This window comes from Eutrigla gurnardus, assembly GCF_963514095.1.
Source record: "Eutrigla gurnardus genome assembly, chromosome: 17".
Lineage (NCBI taxonomy): Eukaryota > Metazoa > Chordata > Actinopteri > Perciformes > Triglidae > Eutrigla > Eutrigla gurnardus.
Window position 1 is genome coordinate 23,408,864 of NC_139928.1, and position 24,316 is coordinate 23,433,179.

The 24,316-nt window shown below is 44.5% G+C and overlaps 1 protein-coding gene across 1 annotated transcript in view; it reads right to left on the minus strand.

The window, feature by feature from the left end:
* Positions 1 to 1,591: 1,591 nt before the first annotated feature.
* Positions 1,592 to 24,316, minus strand: part of LOC311028438 (zinc fingers and homeoboxes protein 2-like) — an 88,193-nt gene continuing 65,468 nt past the window's right edge. The window contains exons 3-5 of the mRNA XM_084033008.1: positions 11,886 to 15,166; positions 9,037 to 9,211; positions 1,592 to 2,794 (exon numbers count right to left, since the gene is read on the minus strand). Coding sequence (XP_083889134.1) covers positions 9,040 to 9,211; positions 11,886 to 14,827 — 3,114 coding nt within the window. The 5' untranslated portion in view covers positions 14,828 to 15,166 and the 3' untranslated portion in view covers positions 1,592 to 2,794; positions 9,037 to 9,039. The remainder of the gene's footprint in view (positions 2,795 to 9,036; positions 9,212 to 11,885; positions 15,167 to 24,316) is intronic.

The following is a 24,316-nucleotide window of genomic DNA, read 5'->3' on the forward strand; positions in this document are numbered from 1 at the left end:
AAAAAAGGGTTCCAGACAGAGTGGCTACAATAGTAATAATAACAATAATAATAATTATAATAATCATAATAATAATAGCACTTGACTTCACTTCAGCACAGTAAAAAAAAAAGAAAAAAAAAAGGTCCAAAGGTGCTTTTTTGTGTTTTGTTTTAAATCTGATTTGATGTGAAGCGAAGTCCCCCCTCCTCGTCCTCCCCCCTCCTCTTCCTCCCCCTCCTCTTCCTACCCCCTCCTCTTCCTCCCCCTCCTCTTCCTCCCCCTCCTCTTCCTACCCCCTCCTCTTCCTCCCCTCCCCTCCTCTCAGCAGGGAAGTGGCGGGCGGAAGTCCAGTGCCGGTGAGATGAAGAAGAAGTGACTGAAGTATTGCCAACTGGTCCGTCTTTATTTTTTTGTTTTGTAGTGGTTCCACTCTGGTTCAGTACAAAAAAAGAGAGATGGAGAAAAAATAAAAATAAAAATGAAAAACGCTGCACGCCACTGCTGGCGAGTCCATCGGCGAATAAAACCCCAAAATAAAGAAAAGAGGCGGGAGGGTTTTAAAAAACAAACTAAATCCAGGAGGGTTTCGGGGGGACGAATTGCTCCCATTTTACAAAATGTAACAAAATTTTTTCCGCAAAATTGTACAAATCTGTAGCAATACAGGAAAACCAAACAAACATATATATCCTATTTACAAGAAGAAGACGAAGAAGAAGAAGAAGAACCCTTTTTTTTTCAAAAGTGTAGTGAGAATGCAGCAGATCCCAGCTTTGGCACTCGGCGTTTTTGTTTGTTTGTTTTTTTGTTTGTTTGAAATCCACCTGTCTGTCTGTCTTTCTGTCTGTCTGTCTGTACAGTCAGACTGCTGCTGCAGGCACACATTCAGTGCTCCCGTTCACCCTCCTCCTCCTCCTCTTCCTCGCGTCTCCACGGCAACGCAGGTCACGCACAACATCACCTCGGACACAAACATCCGTCCGGTCCAGAGTTCACGACCTGCTAATCCCCGCTCACGCTTCCTTCAGAGGCTTGGATGAGACGTTCAGGGTCTGTTTTTTTCTTTCTTTCTTTTTAGGAACTTACAGTAAAATGCTCAACGTGAAACTTCTTAAAGGGAAAGTTCAAAACAAAATGATCTTCAATAAAACTCCCACGTAAAGGGAACATTGGATCTTTTAAAGGGACGGGTTATAAATAACGAATCCTACATTTAAAGGGACGTTTATCTGGACTCCAGTAACGTTAAGTTAAAACAAACACAGGACTTTCACCCGGGAGACCGCCTTCCTCATCCCATGTCAAACCGAATTTTAATTACGTACGCAAGTTAACAAATTTAACTTATGTACGTAACTTCATTTAAAGAAGATGAGGTCATTGTTCCAGTCGAAGTGTTAATAAAAGGGGAATAAGTAAAACGCTTCATACCACATTATTTTTTACTAATTCTCCAGAATTTCACTTATTCTCATTGAATTTTTTTTAAATTGCTCAGTTTTGTGTGGCACTCAAGGACACAATCGTCCCACAATGCAACAGTGAATAGAAATAAAACAGCTTCTAAAAAATGAGAAATCCTTGAAAATGTTTTTACCAACATTTTTGGAAGGTTTTTGTCGTCGAGTCTCTTGTTGTGATTTGGGTTAATAATTTCATAATGAAATGTTCTTTTAAAAGTTAACTTCACCGATGACGATCTTGTGTTAGCGAGCACGTCTTCAAAATGATGTTTCCGTTCAACCAAACACTCGCTACGTTTCCTGGGAAATGAGTTTGTTCTGCAGTTTTAAACATTAACGAACAAAACAGAAAAAGCTCCGACATAGGTTAGGTTAAGTTTAGGCAACAAAAATACTTAGTTAGCTTTAGTAAAAAATCATGTTTTGACTTCATATTACTATGAAATTAACAAAAACGCAACAAAAACTAGTCGGGACACCAACAGCGGTCTCCTGGGTGAAAGTCCTGTTTTTTTTGACGAGCAAACGTAATTTCTGATGGTACAAAAACTTACATTTTTACGTTTACCAAACGATCACTTCCTGTTAATCTCCACTGATTTACATGTCTTGGAGTTCAACTGTGTACGTTGTAAAAGTAGTACGAACTACTGGGAGGAATGGGACACGTAATAACTCACTTAAAGGGCCAGTACCACACCTCCAGGCCTCCGGTGATGAGCCGAGGCTGGTGTGAATGTACTTGTACAACGGTTGAAATAATCCTTTTGAATGGAATTTGGTGGATTTTAAGAACTAAAGGAATTCCACCTGCGTTTTGGAAACCGTCTCCTTGCTGAGGACTCGAGTCTCTGGTGGCATTTGAGAGCCGAGCCTTGTCTCTGAACTCGATCAGCTCTTGTATTGTAATTCTATTGTGAAACTTACATTACCGTGGGAGATGAGAAGAAAAGCACCAATTTGAGCTTTGCTGTGAGGGAGGCCAGTTTCAATTATCTTCACAGATCATGACCCTGAATTTCTCCTTGCACTCTTCTGGTTTCAATTTGGAAGCGTGTTTACGCCTCGCCAAAATAAAATAAAAGCCTCGCCGTCTTTGTTTTAACTCATGCTTTTGTCTTGGAGGGGTGGAAGTGGAGGGGGGGGGGGGGGTGGAGAACGCGGAGGAGATTATTTCCGACGTGACAGAGGAGGATGTTGTGAATGAGCTGGGATGCGACGGTCAAGATATAAAATAGAAAAAGAAAAGAAAAGAAATCTTCTTTTTGTTGCTCGGTTCTCCGTCCAGCTCGTTTCTTTCCACCTGTATGTCTCCAGCAGCAGCAGCGGCGGCGGCGGCGGCGATGCACCTGAGAGACAGAGACACATGTCAAATATTTTTCTGCACAAATGTCAGTTTCACAAGAACTCAGATCGTGAAAAAAATAATAAGAGGAAACAAAAAAAAGCAAAAACAAAAGAGAAGGGGATTAAAAAAGCAATCGCGGCGCCAGGAGCCGGTGTCTGCGTCCGCCTGGTGCTGCCGGGAACTGGGACACGTTGTGAAATAACAGCTTTCTGGTGGACGGCAGGCCGGCCGGCGCTCGCTCCTAATCCGCCGTACGAGGGGGAAAACGGTGTTAAAGTTGTGTTTTGTGTGGGAGTGATTAAACGAGGCCGGCGCTGTGATTACACAAACAGGACAATGGATACACAGATGGATTCAACCGGAGACGGGACGCTAGTTTTCATATTCCTCAATTTTTTCCCTGTGTTCTCTGATTTGCTGTTTAAATCAACTCGTCAACCGGGGGACATTTTTCAGGGGGAAAGCTTTGTTTTGTCACAGATAAATGAATAATAATAATAATAAATAACTGCCCATACACAGGTCAAAGGTGAAATCGACTGATCCAACACACTTCCTGTTTCCGTCAAAGCCCCTTTCACAACTAAACACCAACTCTTGTCTAGTCTTTCCAGATAAAGTGCCTGTTTTAAGGCAATTTGTTACAAACGATACAAATGATAAAAACGTCAAAAGAGCATTTTACGAGGACAAAACAATAAAAAATATGGAAATGCTTAAAGTGAGTATGATGATCACAGATCAAAGGTGGAAGAACTGCCTGGTTGTTTATTGAAAGTTAATGTTCAGAATCAGCCAACAATTAAAAAAGAAATCACTGTTTAAAAAATACAAACATTTTTCTGAGAGAATCTGGACAAAGAAAAAGAAAAACAACGTCAATCATCGTTTCAGCAACGTTTCAATAAAGTCATCTTTGTGACAAAAGAGCAAATGTTTGGTTTTTAGATGCAGTTATTTAAACGATGTCGGATGAAAATATTGAATGTATTCTGTGTTGAATCGGTTAAATAAACGTTCAGATTTGAAACGGCTGCAAATTAAATATGTTTTACTGGAACAAAAAGCCTTAAAACCTCCTTTTTATTACAACGGATGGTGAAACAATTAAAAACAATTATTATTGCTTCTTTTTTTAAGATGGCGGTTACCTGGAAACAGGTAACTTTCCAGCGTCTGCTGCCTCTGTGTTACATTAGAGCGGCGACGGCGAGGGAGAAGCACTGCAGCATTTCAGCAATTAAGCCTTCATCTATAAGCTACGACTGCTGGTTATTATGGGATGCTCCGCAGTGCTCTGCTGATTAAAGAAGCCCCGAGCTGCTGTGATTAGTGAGACAGGACAATGGATGGCACACACACAAACCATTAACGCACACACACACACACACACACACACACACACATAAAGACAAGCTGGAGACATCGTATCAATTTGCGCAGCAGGAATTTTGCTTTTGCTCCATCAGTTGTTGCAGCTCCTTGATGTAATCTGGGCGCTAGCGTCGCTCTTTATTAGTAATGTCTCGCCGCCGTGACCTCCGACCCTCCAATCTGACCCACATAATGTGTAGATCAGAAAAAAATCATGCACACACACACACGTTTTAATCTTCCTCTCTGCAGCTTTTCCGGCTCAAACTGAAAACGATTAATTAATCGAACCACGACGTTGGAGCACACACTGACCCGCCGCTTGGGTTTTTGTCCACGGGCGAATCTCATAAAGTTTATTCAAACGAGACGAGCGTGTCCTCAAACGAGAGAAAGGCAGCGGCCGCTTAGAGCAACTCTGTGATGAACAGAAAGAAAAACACGAAGCTGCTGAGGAGTGGGAGATCAGTTTACATTGGTCTCTACGTAGACGACGCGCATCTCTACGTAGACGACGCGCATCTCTACGTAGACGACGCGCATCTCTACGTAGACGGCGCGCATCTCTACGTAGACGACGCGCATCTCTACGTAGACGACGCGCATCTCTACGTAGACGACGCGCATCTACGTAGACGACGCGCATCTCTACGTAGACGCCGCGCATCTCTACGTAGACGACGCGCATCTCTACGTAGACGACGCGCATCTCTACGTAGACGACGCGCATCTCTACGTAGACGACGCGCATCTCTACGTAGACGACGCGCATCTCTACGTAGACGACGCGCATCTCTACGTTGACGACGCGCATCTCTACGTAGACGACGCGCATCTCTACGTAGACGCCGCGCATCTCTACGTTGACGACGCGCATCTCTACGTAGACGACGCGCATCTCTACGTAGACGACGCGCATCTCTACGTAGACGACGCGCATCTCTACGTAGACGACGCGCATCTCTACGTAGACGACGCGCATCTCTACGTAGACGACGCGCATCTCTACGTAGACGACGCGCATCTCTACGTAGACGCCGCGCATCTCTACGTTGACGACGTGCATCTCTTTCTAGTAGTTTTATTATCTTTTGTTGTTGGTTTTTTTGGGTTATTTTGTGTTTAGTGTGTCTTACGTCTATTCGTTGCATCTTTTTGCTCATTTTGCTTCTCTTTTTCGTAGGGTTAGGGTTAGTTTTACATCTATTCGTAGTTATCTCTTTTGTTGTTTTGTGTTCCAAATTTGAACTAAAACTAAAGAGGAAAAACCTATTAATAGTAAGGAAGTAGAACAAGCCTACATTTTAATCCATCTGTTTAGACACACACACACACACACACACACACACACACACACACACACACACACACACACACACACACACACACACACACACACACACACACACACACACACACCACCTCTTGATTATTGATTACAGTTCTGTTTTTCTTAATATTCTCAACAGATATGGTTGTTTTCTTTTATCTTCCATTTCAGGATATGATTAATACAGAATGATATCGGGCGGATGTAAATTTCATTGGGATAATGTTTTGCTTAATGCTTGAATCACTTTTACAGTCTTTAATTCCAGTTATGAGAGCTGAATATGAAATGATCCTTTTGTTATGATGGAAGACGCAGACTGCTTTTAACTTCCTCCTATTTATCAATGTTTATATTTAATATTGTTATTTTGTTTCTACTTCCCCACACTTTCACATCACTTCTTACACATGTTCATTAGATTAGAATAGTTATTATACAGTCCGAATGGAATAATATGTTCTTAATGTGAGCCCTTTAAAAACACTTCTATTGAACCTGTAATGTGACTTTTGATAGAACTGATGAGGGATTTATTTTTTCTGCAGCTCTACAGTTTTTATATAAGTCGGAGAAAAATCCGATGTGCACATTTCCAAAATGCATTTTTGTTTCAACACAAAGAGAAAAATGCAGATCTGAGAGAACCTGAGTGAAATATGTTGTCTCCATTCTTTTTCATCGTGGCAAAAGACGAGGTTGCCGTGGCGATGCCAGGTTGACACAAACAGACAAACAAAAACATACCGAACACATTTCTGCATTCATTTAATTATTTCCACACAAAACAAAACCGGAGACCTCGGCGGCAGGAATCTGAGCCGACGATACGCTCGGGAGAAAAAGCTGATGTTTGATTTATTCTCCGTGACATCAGAGCTGCATCACTGAAGTCACCCTGACAAACCCCGCCCGTCTGGCACTGGAGAGGCTTAAAACAAACACGCCTGGTCCAGGACTGACGAGAGCCAAAGAAAACCGGCATCGGAAAAAAGAAAACTGAATATTTGAGGAAGTCATGAAAACATTTTTTTTTTTTACCTGTTCCCAAGGGAGAGGTATCAGAATTATACTCAGAAATAAATTCAGAATGAATACAGGAGATAACCACCATATTAGTATACGACATGGAGGGTTCTATTTGTTCATGATGTTACACCTTATTCTTTACATTTAAATGTAAATTCAGTTTGGTTTTAACCAATCAGAGTCCCTCTCTGTGTAACTCAGTGAGTTGCATTTGATGACAGTGTGTTCGTTAAGGCTTCATCCTGATTAGAGAAGCTACATTTCCCCCGTCATCGCACCGAGGCTCTCCGAGAGCTCGAGTGTGACCGAACTGGAGCGGCTTGGTTCGGTGGATTCCAGCGTTCTACCTGCTGGTGGTCGGGGAGCCAAACTGACTGGGAGCCCAGCTGACTGGGAGCCCAACTGGGCCCCCTGTGATTGCTGGCACCTGAACGCAGCGTCTGGCAGAGCGGGAGATAGCAGCTCATGTTAATTCATCATCCTGCTCACCAAACCGGATCAGGTCGCCTCGCTCTCTCGCTCTCCGCCGGCTAAAGCGACTTGCTCGTGTCATTGAAGGAGCCTCGATGAGGTCACAGTGATGTCATCACAGTTACGGACGGTTGGGTTCAGACACCATTTTATTTTTTTTTTACGAGAAAGTCCTTGTCAAAAAATAAATAACGGAGAAAGACGTGGATGTTTATCAGGCCAACACTGCATCATGGGAAATGTAGGACCCAGTGTTTTACTAGTGACACATTCCCAGTAGATCACTTTGTAACGTGAACGTCGCGTTTCTCCCGTTAACGACCACTTTCACCGTCGCTGCTCCAAACAACAAGGTCTCTGCTGTATTTGGAGTGTTGATGGAGCAGCTACAATGTTAGCGTAGCCTAGCACCATCAACCAGACTCCATTCAGAAAACCAGCGTTTTAACAGTAGTTATCTTGTGGTCTTGCAGACAGACCTAACAAAGCATGACTCAGCACTGATCACCATCATGATGGAGTTATTTCAGCATCCTTTTCATCTGGTTATTGATATTAAATCACAGATCAATACTGTATTCTGGGTCCTCCAGCTGTGACATGTTAGATGGAGGCATTTGGTTTTTCCAAAGCAGCATAAGTGGTTTATTCTGGCTTAAACTGCGAGGGGCGTTCAGCTGTTTACAGGCCTGAACGCCTGCTGAAGGACATTTTATCTCATCTTTCATACCTGAAAGCAAGGAGCTGAAGGATCAGGGCTCATTATTAATGCATGAGATTAAATGTTCCAGGTTCTGTCTTACAAAAAATAAAACAAAATGTCACTGAAAATCGTATATAAATGTAATTCTCCAAGAAATAATTCTACAATATGAATAAATCAATGTACCATATCAGCTCAGTATCAAAGCATCTTTAATCTTACTTTTTCAGATTCTCCTCAACAAATAAAACACTTTTGATTTGAAGTGAAATAAACTGGATTCTAGTGAATAAACATCCTGAGACGTTCCGGGCCGATCCTCGCTCAGAGCGCTGCGTATCGATTATCGATCTCGGCTGTCAAGTGTCGGATGCTGAAGACGTCCCAACAAAAAGCAGGCGACAGTCTTTCAAGAGCAGCGATGTCAGGAGTTGAGTCTCCGGTTGTTTACGGCTGTTTGTCTGGAGAAATCATTTGAACAGATTCTATTTTGAAAAGCCGGTTGGAGCGCGTTGAAACTCACTCTTCTGTCAGAACAGAAGCTGCTGGCTCTGTCGTCACACTTGGCCCCGGGCGAAGCTTTTCATCTCTCAAACTTTACCACACCGGGGGGTCTGCTGCTATTTTAGGCCTCCAATGAATGCTTTTTTTGTCTCCCCCCGCCTCCCTAAATGTCCCTGAAGTTGGTGTTTGTTGCCGGGAGCCGCAGCCAAAACTCACACAGCTACACACACAGACGCCGACTGGCTGGACTGGTTTCTGTTTGCTGCCCCGGATCGAGGTGTTGGCTTCCACACTGACGGACTGGGGGGACGGGCGGAGACGCCGGGGCCCCGCTCCCTTTAAATCACTCCACTCTGCCGACTTGGCCGTGCAGACAGTTTTAAAGACACTAACTTACTACTAACAGTCATTACGCTGCGTTCACGTGGAATCAGACAAATAGTCAAGAGGACGAGCGGGTGTTTTGCATAACCCTCAATACGATGAAAAAAAGCTGGGTTTTAGAACATAAATGTAATTAAAAATCAGCATTGCAAACATTTGTTGATTAGAGCTCAGAGAACAAACAGACTTCTAAACGAGGCTCCTTCCGTCGCACTGGTAAATGTTTCTCACGCATCACTTAAAAGCAGGTCATTAATCATTATGACATTTTAAACAATAAGGGATTAATCATGCAAACTCAGAGATAATTAGAGAATGTAGTTCAGTCTCAGGTTTAATAAAAACATATTGGTCTTTATCTCAGGACTGTTAAATATACACAAACATCAGGCACCTCTGAAGCAAAGGTCAGCTGACAGAAAACAACCAATCACAGGCGCTCTCTCACCGTTTATCCAGTCAGCCTCCCAGACGCGTCCTCCGTCAGCTTGCGGTCCCGGTCCAGGAGCAGATCCCGTCCTCTCCGCGAACGTCCGTCCTCCAGCCAGCCGCCGAACATCTCCCGCGCCCCTCCCCCGTTCTGGCCGCCATTCTTCAGTTCGGCCGCACTCTGCTGCCGCAGCCTGTCGAACACGACCGCGGGTTAACGGACAGTTACAGGTTCATCGCCGATCCAGATCCAGATCCAGACTCGGATCCAGATGGATCAGCGTGTCTGTTAGACCTCGAGGATGCCGACAAAATTAAAATATTACCGCAAACATAACTTTGTTCACAAGGAAACTCTACAGACAGATGTTATATTTGCCTGTTTGCTGATGATGTTGTCATTTTCAGCTTTAATTTGAATGAATGTCAAGTTTTGCAAGAAGTGATGCTGTTTCTTAAAGTGACACTGCGAGTTCAATTTGAATTCGAACCAGCGCAAAAAACCTAACTTCCTGTGAAATGTATTTTGAAAAGACAGGATGCACGTAAAAAGTGAATATTGACCAACACATCACCCTGAAAATGTGAAGAGAACGGAGTTTGAACTTGTTGTATTGAAAGACGTTAAAATGATTTATTTCATAATGTAGATTAGTCCTGAAACGGCGTACAAGATTAATGCTGAATTAAAACAGCAGATGGCCTTTTGAGCAATTTTCCATCATAAAAAGACACATTGTTATAATTTTGGTAAGAAATGTCAGGACAATCATATCATTGACTTTTTTTGTCTTCATATAAATATCAAAGAGAATTCTCTATGTTCTACAAACTGAGAAATTACCAATTAAAATAATATCTATATAGAACATTAACTTACATTTTCACTTAATTTTGTATACATTTTATTACTGTTGACTTCACAGTTTCTCTGAGAAACGCAGTGAAGACGTTTCCTTCTGGCAGACAAAGGAAAGTGACAGAAATAAATCAGCCAAATCATTTGTGAAATCTGTTTTTAACTATTTGTTTTTTCAGAATCAAGGGGAGCTGTCAATCTTTTCTTTCTTTCTCAACATTTAAATGAACGAGGCTCACAATCAAATTAAACACAACTGGGTCATAAGTGTGACATTATTTTTTAATTATAGTGAGGAGAAACTAATAATTCTCGTGTCAGACGCCGGGATGAAAACTGGGACAAACTTTTACAAATAATATTTTTTATTTGTGAAATAAAAAGATCACTTTTAACTATTATTCTCGTTATTGATCAAACTGCTGCTTATTTTCTAGATTCATTTATTAATCGTTTGGTCTATAAAACGTAAGAAAATAGTGAAAAATCCCAGTTTCTCAAAGTCCAAAGTGATCGTCTTTAAATGTTTTGTCCAAATAGCATTTTCTGCTTTTTAATCGATGATCAAAATACTACGGTTGCATTAGTTTAACTTTCATAAGGAGGTGACCCCGCCCGATCAGAGCCTGTTCTTTAGCAACATTTGACTGAATTTACTGTAAATAAGCCGTGAAGATGACTCTCCATCCCGGTGCCCTTTGTTGTGTACACAGCTCATAAAAACCAACACCAACCAGAAGGATTTCAATGTGCTGTCGGTGCAGGTTCAGTGTGGTGCTTTCCAAACGCAGAGCTGACTCATGGGAAGAATAAAACTCTTGCCCAAATTATTGTGGAGATATTGGTTTCCAACCTAATGGCTCCGTTATTTAGCCAAAGATCTCCCAAGCCCCTGGAAGGGAAGGCAGACTAAATAGAGTCTCGTCGATTTGTGGGTTAATGTCCTGAAAACAATGTTAGTGTGGCGACTGGAAAACAACAACACAAACCCGCTGAGACGAGGCACAATGCTTTTTGGTTGCAGAGCCTTCCTGGAAGATTTACGTGGGTAGAAAGCTGCGAACTTGGGGCTCTGAGGACGGACGAGGTTCTACGCTAGACACGCTGGAAAAGCCGCTCAGGCAATTTAGATGAAACAACTGAACTTGAGACTTTTTATCAGATGAGCTTCATCGTTGGTCAACCCCACTGTAACACTGTTTAGTTGCCTAAACCTGACATTCATTTTGTTGCCTAAACCTAATGTCAGTTTTTCATCGTAATGCCTTTTCTGAAAAACGTGGAGAAAAGTGTGACAGGCATGAATGACGCTTCAATGATACTTCTAAAGGAAAAACAATATTTTCAAGTCGTGCTGAGCGACATAAAAATGTGCTAAATGCGTGCGCATGTACACGAATCAGTAGATTTCAATTTCGGGGCCATTTCACAAACTGCTGTGAGATTGCGTGGCATTGGCAGGAATCTGAGCCCACCGACAAAAACAGGTTTTGGCTGTTTGAGGAAGACGGATCTCCATTATTCTCCGTGGTTGTGTGCATCATTTATGTGTGATGAGTCGCTCTCATCCCTGTTTGCATGAAATCAGACGAGAGCAGCGCCTGTCAGTCGAGTCACATTCACAGGTTTTCTCTCTCCACATCACATGTATCGTTCAAATACCTGCAGCCTTGTTTGTCCTTGAAATTCTGCCCAGAAAATGGGCAAATATTAACTCTAATAAAGAAGAAAGATAATAAACTGTGTACATAGATGCACTATTGAATGGCTGCAATGTTCTGTGCCGTGTTTGTGAATTTTCATTGTATATCATATCGCTAATGTTAGCTTAGCAGCTCGCATTAGATCAATTTATAGGTACACCATCATACAACAGAAAATGTCTGGGGGAATAGGAGGGGTAAATTAATGGATGACAAGGATCACTAATATCACTTATAAGTTAACCAAAACCACTAAATCTAAACAAAAAACCTAAATATAATACTTTCAATATATGAATAAAGTACCTGCCAGCCAGCCGGTGTTGGACCTCATCTTGCTGTTGACTGCTGAAGCTGTTAGCACGCTGCTCCATTAGCCAGCCCAACTCCACCTCCAACACCTTACTGCTGCTGCTGTTTGTCAGGGCTCCTTCCTGACAGCGCTGGAGGATGCTGGGGGGAACGTTTTTGGGCGAGTACATGGGCGGCCCCTGCCCACCGTTCACGCCATTGTTTTGAAAAAGTTCTGTCAGCTCCAGGCTGGCACTCTGCAGCCGACTGTCGTTGAACCAGCGGGCGAGTTCGGCGCGTCCCGTCCGACCCTCCAGTTGGCTGAACTCCTCAGGGGAAGGCCACCGCATTTGAGCAAAATCGTCCTTGAGGAGCACCAGGGGTCGGCTGTCTGGAGGCACTGAGCAGGAGTTCTGGTTGGGGATTGAGGGGGCGACGATGGGCAGGGTGGAAGAGGGTGGAAGAGGGCTTTTAAGATGGCCCACACCCGTGCTTGTTTTGTGAATCCCATTCAGCTGTAGAGTTTGGTGTTGCTGTTGCTGCTGATGTAGTCGTTTCTTGGCGATGCCGCCGGTGCCCATCCTCTTCGTGCCCATGGAGTTGAGAAGGGTTTGTTCCAGGTTGTCGCGTAGTGCACGGCGCTCCACAAACCAACTGTCGATTTCCTGGTGAGACAGACGGGTGGTGCCCGCCAGATTGTCCACGTCGCTGAGTGTGGGAAAGCTGTTCTTTAGGAAGTTCTCCTCCAAGATCTTGAGCTGTTCCGCCGTCTTTCCTTTCATCCTCTCCAGCAAGGGAAATTGGGTCAGCACCGATGACTTTTGCTGAAAGTCTGGTTTCAGCGCTGCTAGCGGTCCATCAAAATGTTGGACCCCATTGTTGCGAGCAAGATATGTTTGATCGTGGGACCATTTGCCATCTATGCGAGATGTCCCGTTGGCCTCTGCCAGAGGAGTGAGCACCTTATCCCCTCTGGGGTAGCTGACTTTCACCTCCACTCCTTGCTGCTCTTTTAGTTTCTTGCTCTCCGAAGGAAACCCTGGAATCTGGGTCGGCGCTTTAGCTGGAGCGCGGATGGACTGGATAATGGTCGGCCTCCGTGTGTGTGGGGTAATAGGTGGGGGGGAGTTTGGCAGCTTCAGATCAGCGGCTGGCAAAGCGTGAGCATTTGGGTGCTTTTCTTTGGAAGCGATGGGCGAATTAAGAGCATAAAGTAATGTGTTTTTAAATGGCGGGGCAAAGATAGGTGGGGGAACTATCAGTGGCCTGGTTAAAGATTCTGGAAAAAGTAGGGAGGGCAGCGACACGACCGGCTTTGTTTTGGGACTCCCTAACGTCGAGGGAATCTTCCCTTTGGACAACAAAGATGGTGATGATGACAATGATGGTGGTGGCATTAAAGGCACAGTAGTGGATTGCCTCTTCATCTCCGTGTTGGCCACAGAAACTGCTACAGGTCTCTTCATCTCCATGGGAACAGGAGGCGGAGCCATTGGGAGGCGGTCTTTTGGAGGAGGAGGGGGTGGAGGAGCCATGAGACACCTGTCTTTAGCATCGCCAGAATGGGGGGCGACTGCCATGATGGGCCGCTTGGACTCTGGGCCGAACACCGTTGTCAGGTATGTTGGCAGGGATCGTTTAAGGGCAAGGCTTGATCCAACTGAAACTCCAGCAGGAGAGTTTGCAGTGGCGACTACACTTAACCCATTGGATGCGGTTGTTCGTACATGACTTGCTATCCCGACTGTAGTGTGGACAAAGGGCTGCTGGGAGGATTTGACTGACGGCTGAGAGACGGTATTTGTAGGCAGGACGGTGAATGTGTGGTGTGCAGGAGGGATGGAGCCATTGAACATCTTCTTCCTAGCTTCCTCCACCTCCTCTGGGGACCAGGTGATGCCTTGCTTAAGCCGCTGGGTGGTGAACCAGACCTTGATCTGGTCTTCCGGGTGCTTGGAGGCAGCTGTCAGCCACGACAGCTCAGCATGTGTCGGGTAAGGGAACTTGTTAAAGGAGGTGATCAACGTCAAGTTGTCATCTAAAGAAGGGTTATATTTGGTGGTGTTCAAGGGAACAGCTATTTTTGGTACAGAGTTGATGTTGGGTGGCCGCTGGAGCATCGGGGTGACATGGGAGAGCCCTTGGAGGATGGTGGGTTCAGGGATGATGACTGTTCCATTGATGTTCACTGCTGTGATTTGATTCTTCTGGATCAGGCCATCCCGCTGGCTTTTCAGTTCGCTCCCTTGATAGAGCGACTGGACAAGGTCCGGGGTTTTCACCGTGGCTGATATGCAAGGTGGAAACACGGCGCTGCCGTTGCTGTCACCCTGTTCACCCGTCACTTTGCATTCAGCTGAACTGTCCTTGCCTTCGATTGTCTGCTCTAAGATAGTCTGATTGTTCCTCTTTATCCTCTTGAACTTAAAGTTGGTCTCGCCCGGGTGCTGGCTCTCGTTGTGCCCTGTGAGCGAGTCGAACTTCTTGGTGTTGAAGTTGCAGACGGCACAGAGGTACAATGGATTGAGAATGACGTTGGGGTGGCTGGAGTCCACGTGCTCTTTGAAATCATTCAGGTTCTGCGTTGAAAAAGGGCAATATTTGCACTCATAGCCTCTGGGCTGCTTTATGTGGGAGGCCGGGTCGGAGTCCCTCTCCTCAGTGGCGTCTACATCTTCAATGACAGGGGCTTGGTTTTTCTCACCCGACTGCTCCTCTTGTTCTAATGGCTCAGGATTCTGGATTTCCACTGGTTTTGGAAAGGTCTGCTGGTCTGGATTCTCTGAATTACCCTGCTGGGGGTCTTGACTCTTTTTGGCAGATTCAGATGATTCACATTGTTCTTTTTCTGTTGCATTGTTGTCCGCCGAAGTTTCCATGTCCATCACCTCCTCCGGGTCAACTTGCTGTTCGACCCGGACCATGCAGGGGGTGGAGGACTTTCTACGACTGGACATGATGGTTGTTGTTGCTGCTGCTGGTGGTGGTGATGGTGGTGCTGGTGTTGCTGATTGCGTTGACGATACTGCGTTTTTTGGCTGCTGCTGCTGCTGGTGCTGGCTGAGGGCGTCAGTGTTTCGGCTTCTGGAAGGGCCTTACTGGGGTGGATCGGAGCTGATGCTTGTGGATACTGGTAGGCGGGCGGAGCTGGAGTCTCCAGTGTGTGAGAGGGAGGTGTGCGAGAACCGGCTGACGGCACCGGCCCAGGACCGGTTGTGCAGTGGCGTCTCCCGCTCACTGGCAGTGTCAGCTACCAACCGGGGCGTCATGGGAGGGCATCACAGTCAGCAGGCAAGCTGCAGAGACAAACACAGAGCGGCAAAATGACATGTTAATATTGTTTGTGTTCATCCACTTGGGGGGGAAAGAGACTAAAAGCAGAGAAAAATACATGTTAGGGAAAAAAATGCAGAGAGAAGTCATGTTGATACTGTTTGTGTGAAGTGATGCGCTGCATTCACCCAGGATAAGACAAAGAACAGGAAAAATGCATGATGGGCAATGACAGGAGGGTAGAAAATAGATAATTTGCACTTTTGTAAACAGGCAAACTGAGCTTTTGGTTCTATTTATTTGAGAGATGTGAGATCAACACAGCAGCGAGGATAAAACACGGCAACATCAACGGAGATTCCATTCTCCTGCTGGGGTCGCTTGTACTGAAATATATGCAGCGATGTACTATTATACACTTTGGATCAAATGCTCCTTTAAAGTCAGGACGTTGGATATGAAGCAGTAAAACTTAAAACCCCTGAAAACGTGAAGTGATTTCTCTACAACATGAAATATTTATGACAAAAGAAGCAACACAGTTTCCTAAAAAAGACTGTTGATAAAGCTTTCTACAACGCAAGCATTACAAATATACTAATAAAGCTTTATAATCTGCTCATAGCACTTAGAATTATATATAAGCACTATCTTCATAATACTAACAATGATAATAATGCATTAATATCATCTTTCATAATTGCTGGTCATTATAATTCCCTCAGGTGTAAAACATTAAAATCTTAGACATTATTATTATATGTCTCTATTCCTTTAGTTCATACTCAGCTTGTCGGCTTCATCAGAACTGAATTAATCATTCTATCGATAGAAAATTAGCTATAATAGATAACCTTGCAAAATTGCATTAGTCATTCATCAAGCAGAACATTTATTCATTCCAGCCGTGATGACTCACTGATGTCCTCATGAATCATCAGTTTTATATCAAACTGTTTGTAATTTCAATATATTTGGGTTTCAGACCGCTGACCCCACAAAAAACTCAAATACAACAAACATTCAAAAAACCTTGTAATTCATTTGAATTGCTGTTTAATCCTTCATAATATCTGCACATGCAGCTGGTCTGTATTTGATAAATACTTTTTAAACACATTCTCACTCCCGACTCTTTCAACTAACGAATCTACAAACCCGATAAATCTACGTTTATTTTCAAACGAGACGCATTTAAGGAGCCCAAACTGTACATTTTCAGTGAAGAAGTTTATTTTGAAAAACCTCTTTGCTCGAGCGTCGTCGTTAGAACGCCTAAACGGAGCTAGCGGCGGGATTTTTGACGTGTTGTAAAAGGGACAACGAAGCTACGACGTACAGAAGACCTCAGAGATCTCATATGAGACGGATATCGAATAAGTGTTTCTAATAACGCAGATTCATCATCAGGTCCAGCTCATCCTCCGATGCCGGCCTTTCACCAGGAGTTAAAAATAAAAGCAGAAAATCCAAAGTGCCACTTAATCAGGACACGCTGTTCCCGGCCGAAGCAAACGCAATAAAGCGAAGAGTCCAACGGCAACACCAAGACAAAGAAGGAGAAAAGTCTCTAAGCCCATTAAAAAGACATTAAGCATTTCATGGATTCGGGCAAAGACAACTTCACAGGATAATTAGCCTGTAATCATGTAATAAGAGAGACTCGCTGATGAGATCTCCTGACAGCTATCAGCCACACAATGGAAGCAGGGCGAGCGAGGTGGAGACACATGGACACGGAGGAGAGAGAGAGCAGGTATCAATACATAGGAGGAGAAACAGGTAAAAAGAGGGGAGGGTTTTAAAGAGAGAGCGAGAGACGGAAGCAGAGAGATAAAGGAGAAGAGTGAAAAGTTTGATGAAAGAGAACAAAGCAGGAGAGGTTTAAAGTAGGCCACGGCCTGGCAGACAGAGAGAGGGAGGACGAGGAGGAGAGAAAGAAAGGAGGAAGGAGGAGAGGAAAGATGGAGGACAGGAGGGACAACCGGGGTTTAAAGAGGCAGGAAAAAAACAACCCAGACTGACGAATCAAACGCACATTTTAACAGAAATATCACAAAAATAATATGACAAAATGAGGTTTGTGCTTCTTTTCTTTTTCATCAGAAGAGTTGAAGCTTTGAAAAGGTGTCCCAGTCATTTAGGGGGGGGGGCGGGGGGGGAGGGGGCGGGGGGGGAAACACATTTGCCAGAAAAACTGAGAGCATTTCAACACTTAATTAGTATTGGGCAAGCTGTTATTTGTCCCCAGTGTCACTTCATGTTGGACATATTTCATGCTCTCGCAGCCTTGATCAGCTCCTCCGCCGGCTCAGGAGACAGATTCAGGTCCACCAGGATCCAGAGTCCGGTCTGGAGAGCCGCCGTGTGCAGTGAGACCGAACTAATCTACGTTATTATAAATCTTATGCATTTACATTGCTGTTTACAGCAACACTTCAAACTAATGAGGCAACCAGTCAACGAAGACCACCATGTACGGACATCAACCCCGAAACCAGGTCCAAGAGAGGCCAGGCAAACCAGATCCAACAGGGCCAGTCAAACCAGATCCAAGAGAGGCCAGTCAAACCAGATCCAAGAGGGGCCAGTCAAATCTGACCCAAGAGGGGCCATCAAACCAGATCCAAGAGGGGCCAGTCAAATCTGACCCAAGAGGGGCCATCAAACCAGATCCAAGAGAGGCCAGTCAAACCAGATCCAACAGGGCCAGTCAAACCAGATCCAAGAGAGGCCAGTCAAACCAGATCCAAGAGGGGCCAGTCAAACCAGATCCAAGAGGGGCCATCAAACCAGATCCAACAGGGCCAGTCAAACCAGATCCGGATGGATTTAGGTATGGATGCAGATCTATGAAGTTCAGGGACGGTTAAAAAAAAAGAAAAACTCGACACTTCCTCACTTTAATTCCTTCGTAAAGGTCAAACTCCAAAAACCCCGTTTGACCTTTACTAAGCAAACCCCGACAAACTACATCATTAGGTTTAGTAAAACATCATAGTTTGCATTAAAATGACTAAATATATATAGAATTGTACGAGCCGAAGCCCAAATGCTAAACATCATAGAGGACGTCGACTTTTCTTGTCTTGTAGAATTGTAAATGGAATATTTAGTTGTTTTTGGTAACTAATTGGATGAAAACAAAGCAATAAGAGTCACTTAACAGTGAATCAGCTTGTTTCAGTCACTATTACACCATCAGCTGACTGTGGTCAGTTTACAGCCCGCATTGCTTCAGCAGCTCGTTATCCAGACCGAAAACCAGGACCGCGTCCGCCAGACCACCACAACAAATCTGTGACTTTACTTTTTAAACTTTATGCCCCAAAACAGAGTTTCAACACATAAAAAACGGACGTTAAAACCTCGGAACTGGAGTTGAGGCGTCGGATTCACGATGAAATATCTCGTTAATTTATATAATTTACTCATTTCTAGCAGGCACCCATGATTTATATTTAGAGTATGTGTGTATATAAGTTTGTGCATACAAGTTTTTAATGGACACATTTATCTATTAGGATTATTTTCATATAACATCCTGTGAGCTGCTGTTTTATTTTTATTATTATGCATTTATTTCTCCAATATTGTCCCATTTTTTTCATGAAGACAGCAAAAAACAAAAAGAGCTGCTGGCTTGGATTTCTAGGTAATAAAATAATCCAAATGCCGACGTTATCTCAACAATAATGTGATTTCACGTTTTCCTGCTTCGCTCCGTGTCGGTTTGCTTAAAAATACTTTGCCAGCTGCTGCCAGAGGAGAGATGAAAGGAGAGGAGAGGAGTGTAGGAGGAGGTGAAGAGGAGACAGCAGAGGGTTCATGTATAGGAAGAGGTGGAAGAAGAAGGAAAGTAAGCGTGTAGGCGTAGAGACAGGAAGAAGAAGGCTGGACGGCGGCTGCAGGCCGAAGCGACGGAGGAAACCCACCACAGTCATGTTTTGCTGCATCACTGATCGGCCTGGAGGACTCGGCCAACCACGATGGGAGTCATATGCTGCTTGGCTGCGTCCCATTTCTGTTGGGCTCAGCTCGCCTCCATGCAGCCTTGTAATTACTTGAGCAGTATTTGTGTACAGGGGATTGTTGGGAGCAGCGGCAGCGCTCCGTAATTATGGAGGAAATAATAAATCTGCAGCCGTGACAACACCGATTTGCTAAATTGCAAGAAGAGGGTTTTCTTTTTGAAAGAGAGACAGAGATTGAGTCTTTTTTCTCTCCGAGCACAAAAACATTAGTCGGCCTTCTTTTTTTTTGTTATTTTTTCCGCTGGCTTGATTTTTCAAGGCCGGCTCCGATAATTTGAGACAAAAGGTGACATTCAAGACCTTTTTCCCCCCAGATCGTCCAAATCCAGACCAGGACACCGAAGACTCCCCAGTGAAAGTGACACCAGAGTAACTGGAGTGGATCGGCCCAGCCGAGGCTCCGATCAGGACCACATATCAGACTTTCTCCTCCATCAAGGGCAAACCACCACCCGACCCCCCCAGCATCCATCCATCTATCCGACTGTAGGCCGCTCAGATGCATGTGGCGGCGAACAAGGGCACGCCGGGGAGGAAAGGGTGTCAAGGAAGCCATAAAACAAACCCGGAGCCCCAAAAAGAAGGTAATGAGGAGATATCTTGGGAAATGAAATGACAAATTAGGAGGACGAAAAGAAGATCGGAAGGCGCCAAGTGTGCTAATAGGAGGGGTTAAAGACGTTTTACTGGAACAAGGGCAAACTGGAGGGGACGCTCGCCACCGGGGATCTGAACGAGGAGAGCTCATAACTCATCCTGCAACCGACGCTCCAGATACGATCCAGAACGACGTTCTGGTTTTACCCTGAAGTGTCAAATCTGTTCTCAACCTGATAACAATCTCATCCTGCAGCTGCTACAACCTTGTTTTTGATGAAATGTAACCGCCAGGAGATGATGTGTCCAACTGTTTGAGTGCGTGAGTGAGTGTGTGTCTGCTCTATCGAGACTTTTTTACAAAGTTGCTAAACTTATTGTTGGTCATCAACATTCTCTCAGGTGCTCCAATGTCTCGAACATCCAATGGGCAATATTCAGAGAAAGAATTTTACAAATTTGCGAGTTTATTAAGGATTAATTATTTATGCTAGCTAACTTCTCATGAATGTACGTTTATGTTTCTACGTGTGACAACGCCTCGTTAAGGTCCCTAGGGTGATGATGTTGATGCTTATTGTTGCTTTTATTCATATGAGGACAAACTGTCATCTTATGGGTGTTTATTGATCGGGGCGGTTGGGCTAAGATGCTAGCGGTAGCTTTCACTTGTTGTCATAGCAACGGCAAAGATCCAGTGATAGCGGAACCAAGCAACTTGTTTGTATATCGGTTATGACAAGTGAAAGCTACCACTAGCATCTTAGCCCAACCTAATACGCTGTCGTACAGATCAAAAGGGTCTGAAAGGGGTGACAACACTTCCTGTTTCACAATAAAATGCACCGAATGACGTTGATAACAAAAGTAGTTTCCCACCACAATAAAAGGGTGTTTAACGTGGAGACCACAGACCCTGAAACACCTGAAGGGCCTTCACGAAGGGCCCCTGACTTTGCTGATGGTGCCCTTGAGCAAGACACGAGACCCTACTGCTTTCACCGCACGGCCTCCTGGGTAACGGGAGCTTACGAGACGGTGTCATATGGAAAGTAACAGTGTCCTGGTTTTTGGAGTCCCCTTGACCCCCCTCCACCGGTCCTCGGGTCCTCATGCAGCACAGCTCCGTGTGTGTGTGTGTGTGTTGATATAAGTGTGTGTGGATGCTGAATGATTGATCAAAGGATGCCTTTGTGTAGGCACCTCGTGGTGCTAATGCATCATTAACACAGCTGGTAGTATGACCCAGCTCTTCTCAGAGCACCGGGCTATTTCCAGCCGCTTCCTCTTCAGCTTATAGAGATCCAGATCTCACTGCTGTTATATAAGCGTTCCACAAACCTACAGAAAGGACGTCACGCCTTCCACCTCAGGTTACCTCAGGCCGGCCCTGTTAGACCACGGGGGGTAATCCGTCCCACCGGGGTCCTCTATCAGGTCTGGGTGATACCGACGACATCACAAGCACCTTGATATTGATAACGCGATGATATTTGATCAGAAAAACATCCCTCACAGTGGAGAAAACCTTTTATTACAACACATTTTCCTTGAAGACAAAATGTCAAGATTTATGAAAAATGTAAAAGCAGTGACATCAAAATGTTTCTTTTCTCTATTTGTCTGCCGATGCCCTGAAGACAGACTTTACATGTTCCGGAAGAAATCTACGTGAAACCTCGGATACGTTTGAATATTTCTGGTGTGAACGTTATTAAGGTTACATGGTACGATAACGAGAGAAGAAAAGACAACAAGTGAGAAAGTCCACTTAACAAACTCAGGACTTTCACTCAGGAGACCTCTGTTCAGGTCCTGGGCGTGTTCAGGTCATTCACAGGTTAACGGTGTGCTTGTTTTGCTGACCTTTTCCTTTTATATGTTACCAGCGGTTGCCAATTTTCTTAAAACCTGGCAACCCCACGGTGTCAAACTTTGCCTGAGGAGCGACTTGAAAACAGTAAAGTGTTTATCCTGGAAATAAAATCATTTTCAAATAAAATATGAATATTGCAGTGAGACCCTGAGATAAGATTTGTAGATATCGATCCAGAACACTTTGGCATGGCGGCTCCTGGACTGGATTTAATCTCTTTAGTGAAGAAGCTGTTCTTGTTGCCTGAGGACCCTCTGGAAGCCCTCTGAGGACCCTGCTGGGCCCCGCGTTGGGAACCACGGACCGATGGCCAAACGGCACTTTGAGCACGAGATGATGTGTTAAACGGCAGACGAGCAAAATGACGGATTTGATGCAGCGATGCGAACAAAGCGATTCGAGCGTCCTGACCTTGAGAGAGGCGTTCAGGTCTCGGCTGATTGGCTGGAGAACCGGAGCGCCACTCGCCGATGTGCGTCGACTTCGGCCAAACTCGCTTATCTGCAAGTAGCTGAAGGTCAAGTCTGCAGAGCTGAATATGAACGACATCAGTCAATCTGTCACGTCTGTTCACGTTCACCTCCATCAGCTCGCTGCTCCGATTGTCATCAAAAAAATAAATACATATTATTGGTCGATCCTTTAGAACGTCGTATTTAACAGCTTTTAAAAAGGCAACACCAGCTTTTATACGTGAACACAAATACTTCATATTAAAGATGAAACATACAACGGCATGGGAAAAAAGTAAATAAATAAAAACGGAGCCGAGAGAGGGGGGCAATATTCGGAGAAAAAAAGTTTATTCCGAAGCTAACAACCAGCATTTATGCTAGCTAACGTCCCATGAATGTACGTTTATGTTTTAATGAATCCAACGTGTGACATCACCTCGTTACGGTCCTTAGGGTGATGATGTTGATGCTTATTGTTAGTTTTATTAATATGAGGACAAACTGGCATCTTATGGGTGTTAATTGATTGTGCTGTTGGGCTAACATGCATTACTTGTTACCATAGCAACAGTAAACATCCGGTGTTAGCAGGATCAAGCAACGTGTTTATATCGGATATTTATATTTATAAAGTGGCAAATTTGGGACTCTTTCTCTCGGAATATTGTTTGAGTCATCTTCCCATAAATTCTCTGGTTGCATCTTCTCCGATTCTTATTTGTTTTGATTTAAATATTATTATTATTATTATGATTAATATATCATGATTATTATACTTGGACTGGTTCAGACCATTAAGGCTTCATTGTGGGCATTTTATAGACGATCTTTCTGATCACGCTCAATAACTTCTTGCCACATTTCCTACGTGAGACATTATATCTCTGCTGTTGGATTGTTTTTATTATTAAGCCTGCGTCTCGTTTTATCTCCAAAATTCATATTAACTTTCATTTCATTTGTGATTCTGTCGACATTTAAGTAAATAAAAGTCGGGAGGCGGGGAGGCAAAAGTCTGATTCCTGACGAGTGTGCGACCGCAAATCTTATGAGTAGATACTGATAATAAAATCACACACACACACACACACACACACACACACACACACACACACACACACACACACACACACACACACACACACACACACACACACACACACACACACACACACACACACACACACACACACACACACAGGACACTATCAATTCTCCCTCTGCAAACCGTCTGGACGCCGCGACCATGAAATATGAATGAAATACAATTAGACGCTTTAAAGAACTTCATCAAGGCCAAGGTCTCCGCCAGAACCCCCCCCCCCCCCACACACACACCTGTGTGAAACTGCAGATAAATAAATAACATCGTCCTTGGACGGAGCGACCAATCAAACATCTGTCAGAGGAACGCCTCACAATGGGCTCCACAGTTGTGTTTTTTTAAATCCTAAAGAAATAAAAACTTTTTTTTTGCCCTTTTAAAATGTGTAGTTTTCCGTCCTGGAGCGCGACGCCGCTTTGCCCCCCGTGACTCGGCTGCCATGCTTCCATCCTCAGACATAATGGATGCAGTGACTCATTAAAAAGTGAAAAGGGGAGGAGGGGGGGGAGGAGGTGGGCCAAAAAATTAGGAAAGAGACAGAGAGAGAGATGGAGACAGAGAGCGGAGCTTCATTTCCATGGCGTTACCATGGCAACAGCAGCGCAGGAGAGACGGCGAGGTGCCCTTCTGCCGTCGCAGCGCCTCGCCGCCGAATATTAACCAGCCCTGTATGCTCAGGTGCTAATTAGGAGAAGAGGAGGGGGGAGGAGGAGGTGAGGAGGAGGAGGGAGGTCAGGAGGGAGTGAAAGAAGAGTGAGAGGAGAGGTCAGGAGGGGAGAGGTGGAGGAGGTAACACACACAAAACACACACACAGAGGAGGAGGAGAAGAGAGGAACAGGTGGTGGGTGGAGAAACATGAGGAGGAGACAAGAGGCGAGGAGGTGGCAGGGGAGGAGGAGTGTTTAGCAATGATAGAGGAAAAGGATGTAGGTGGAGGTAGAGGAGGAGACAAGAGAGAGGAGGAGAAAATGATGAAGAGGTCGAGAGAGGAGGTCACGAGGTGTCAAGGGATGGAGAGGAAGAGGAGGAGGAGGGGAAGTGGGAGGAGTAGAGGAGGAAAGTTATAGGAAGAGGAGAGGATGAAAGGAACATGGAAAGGGAGACA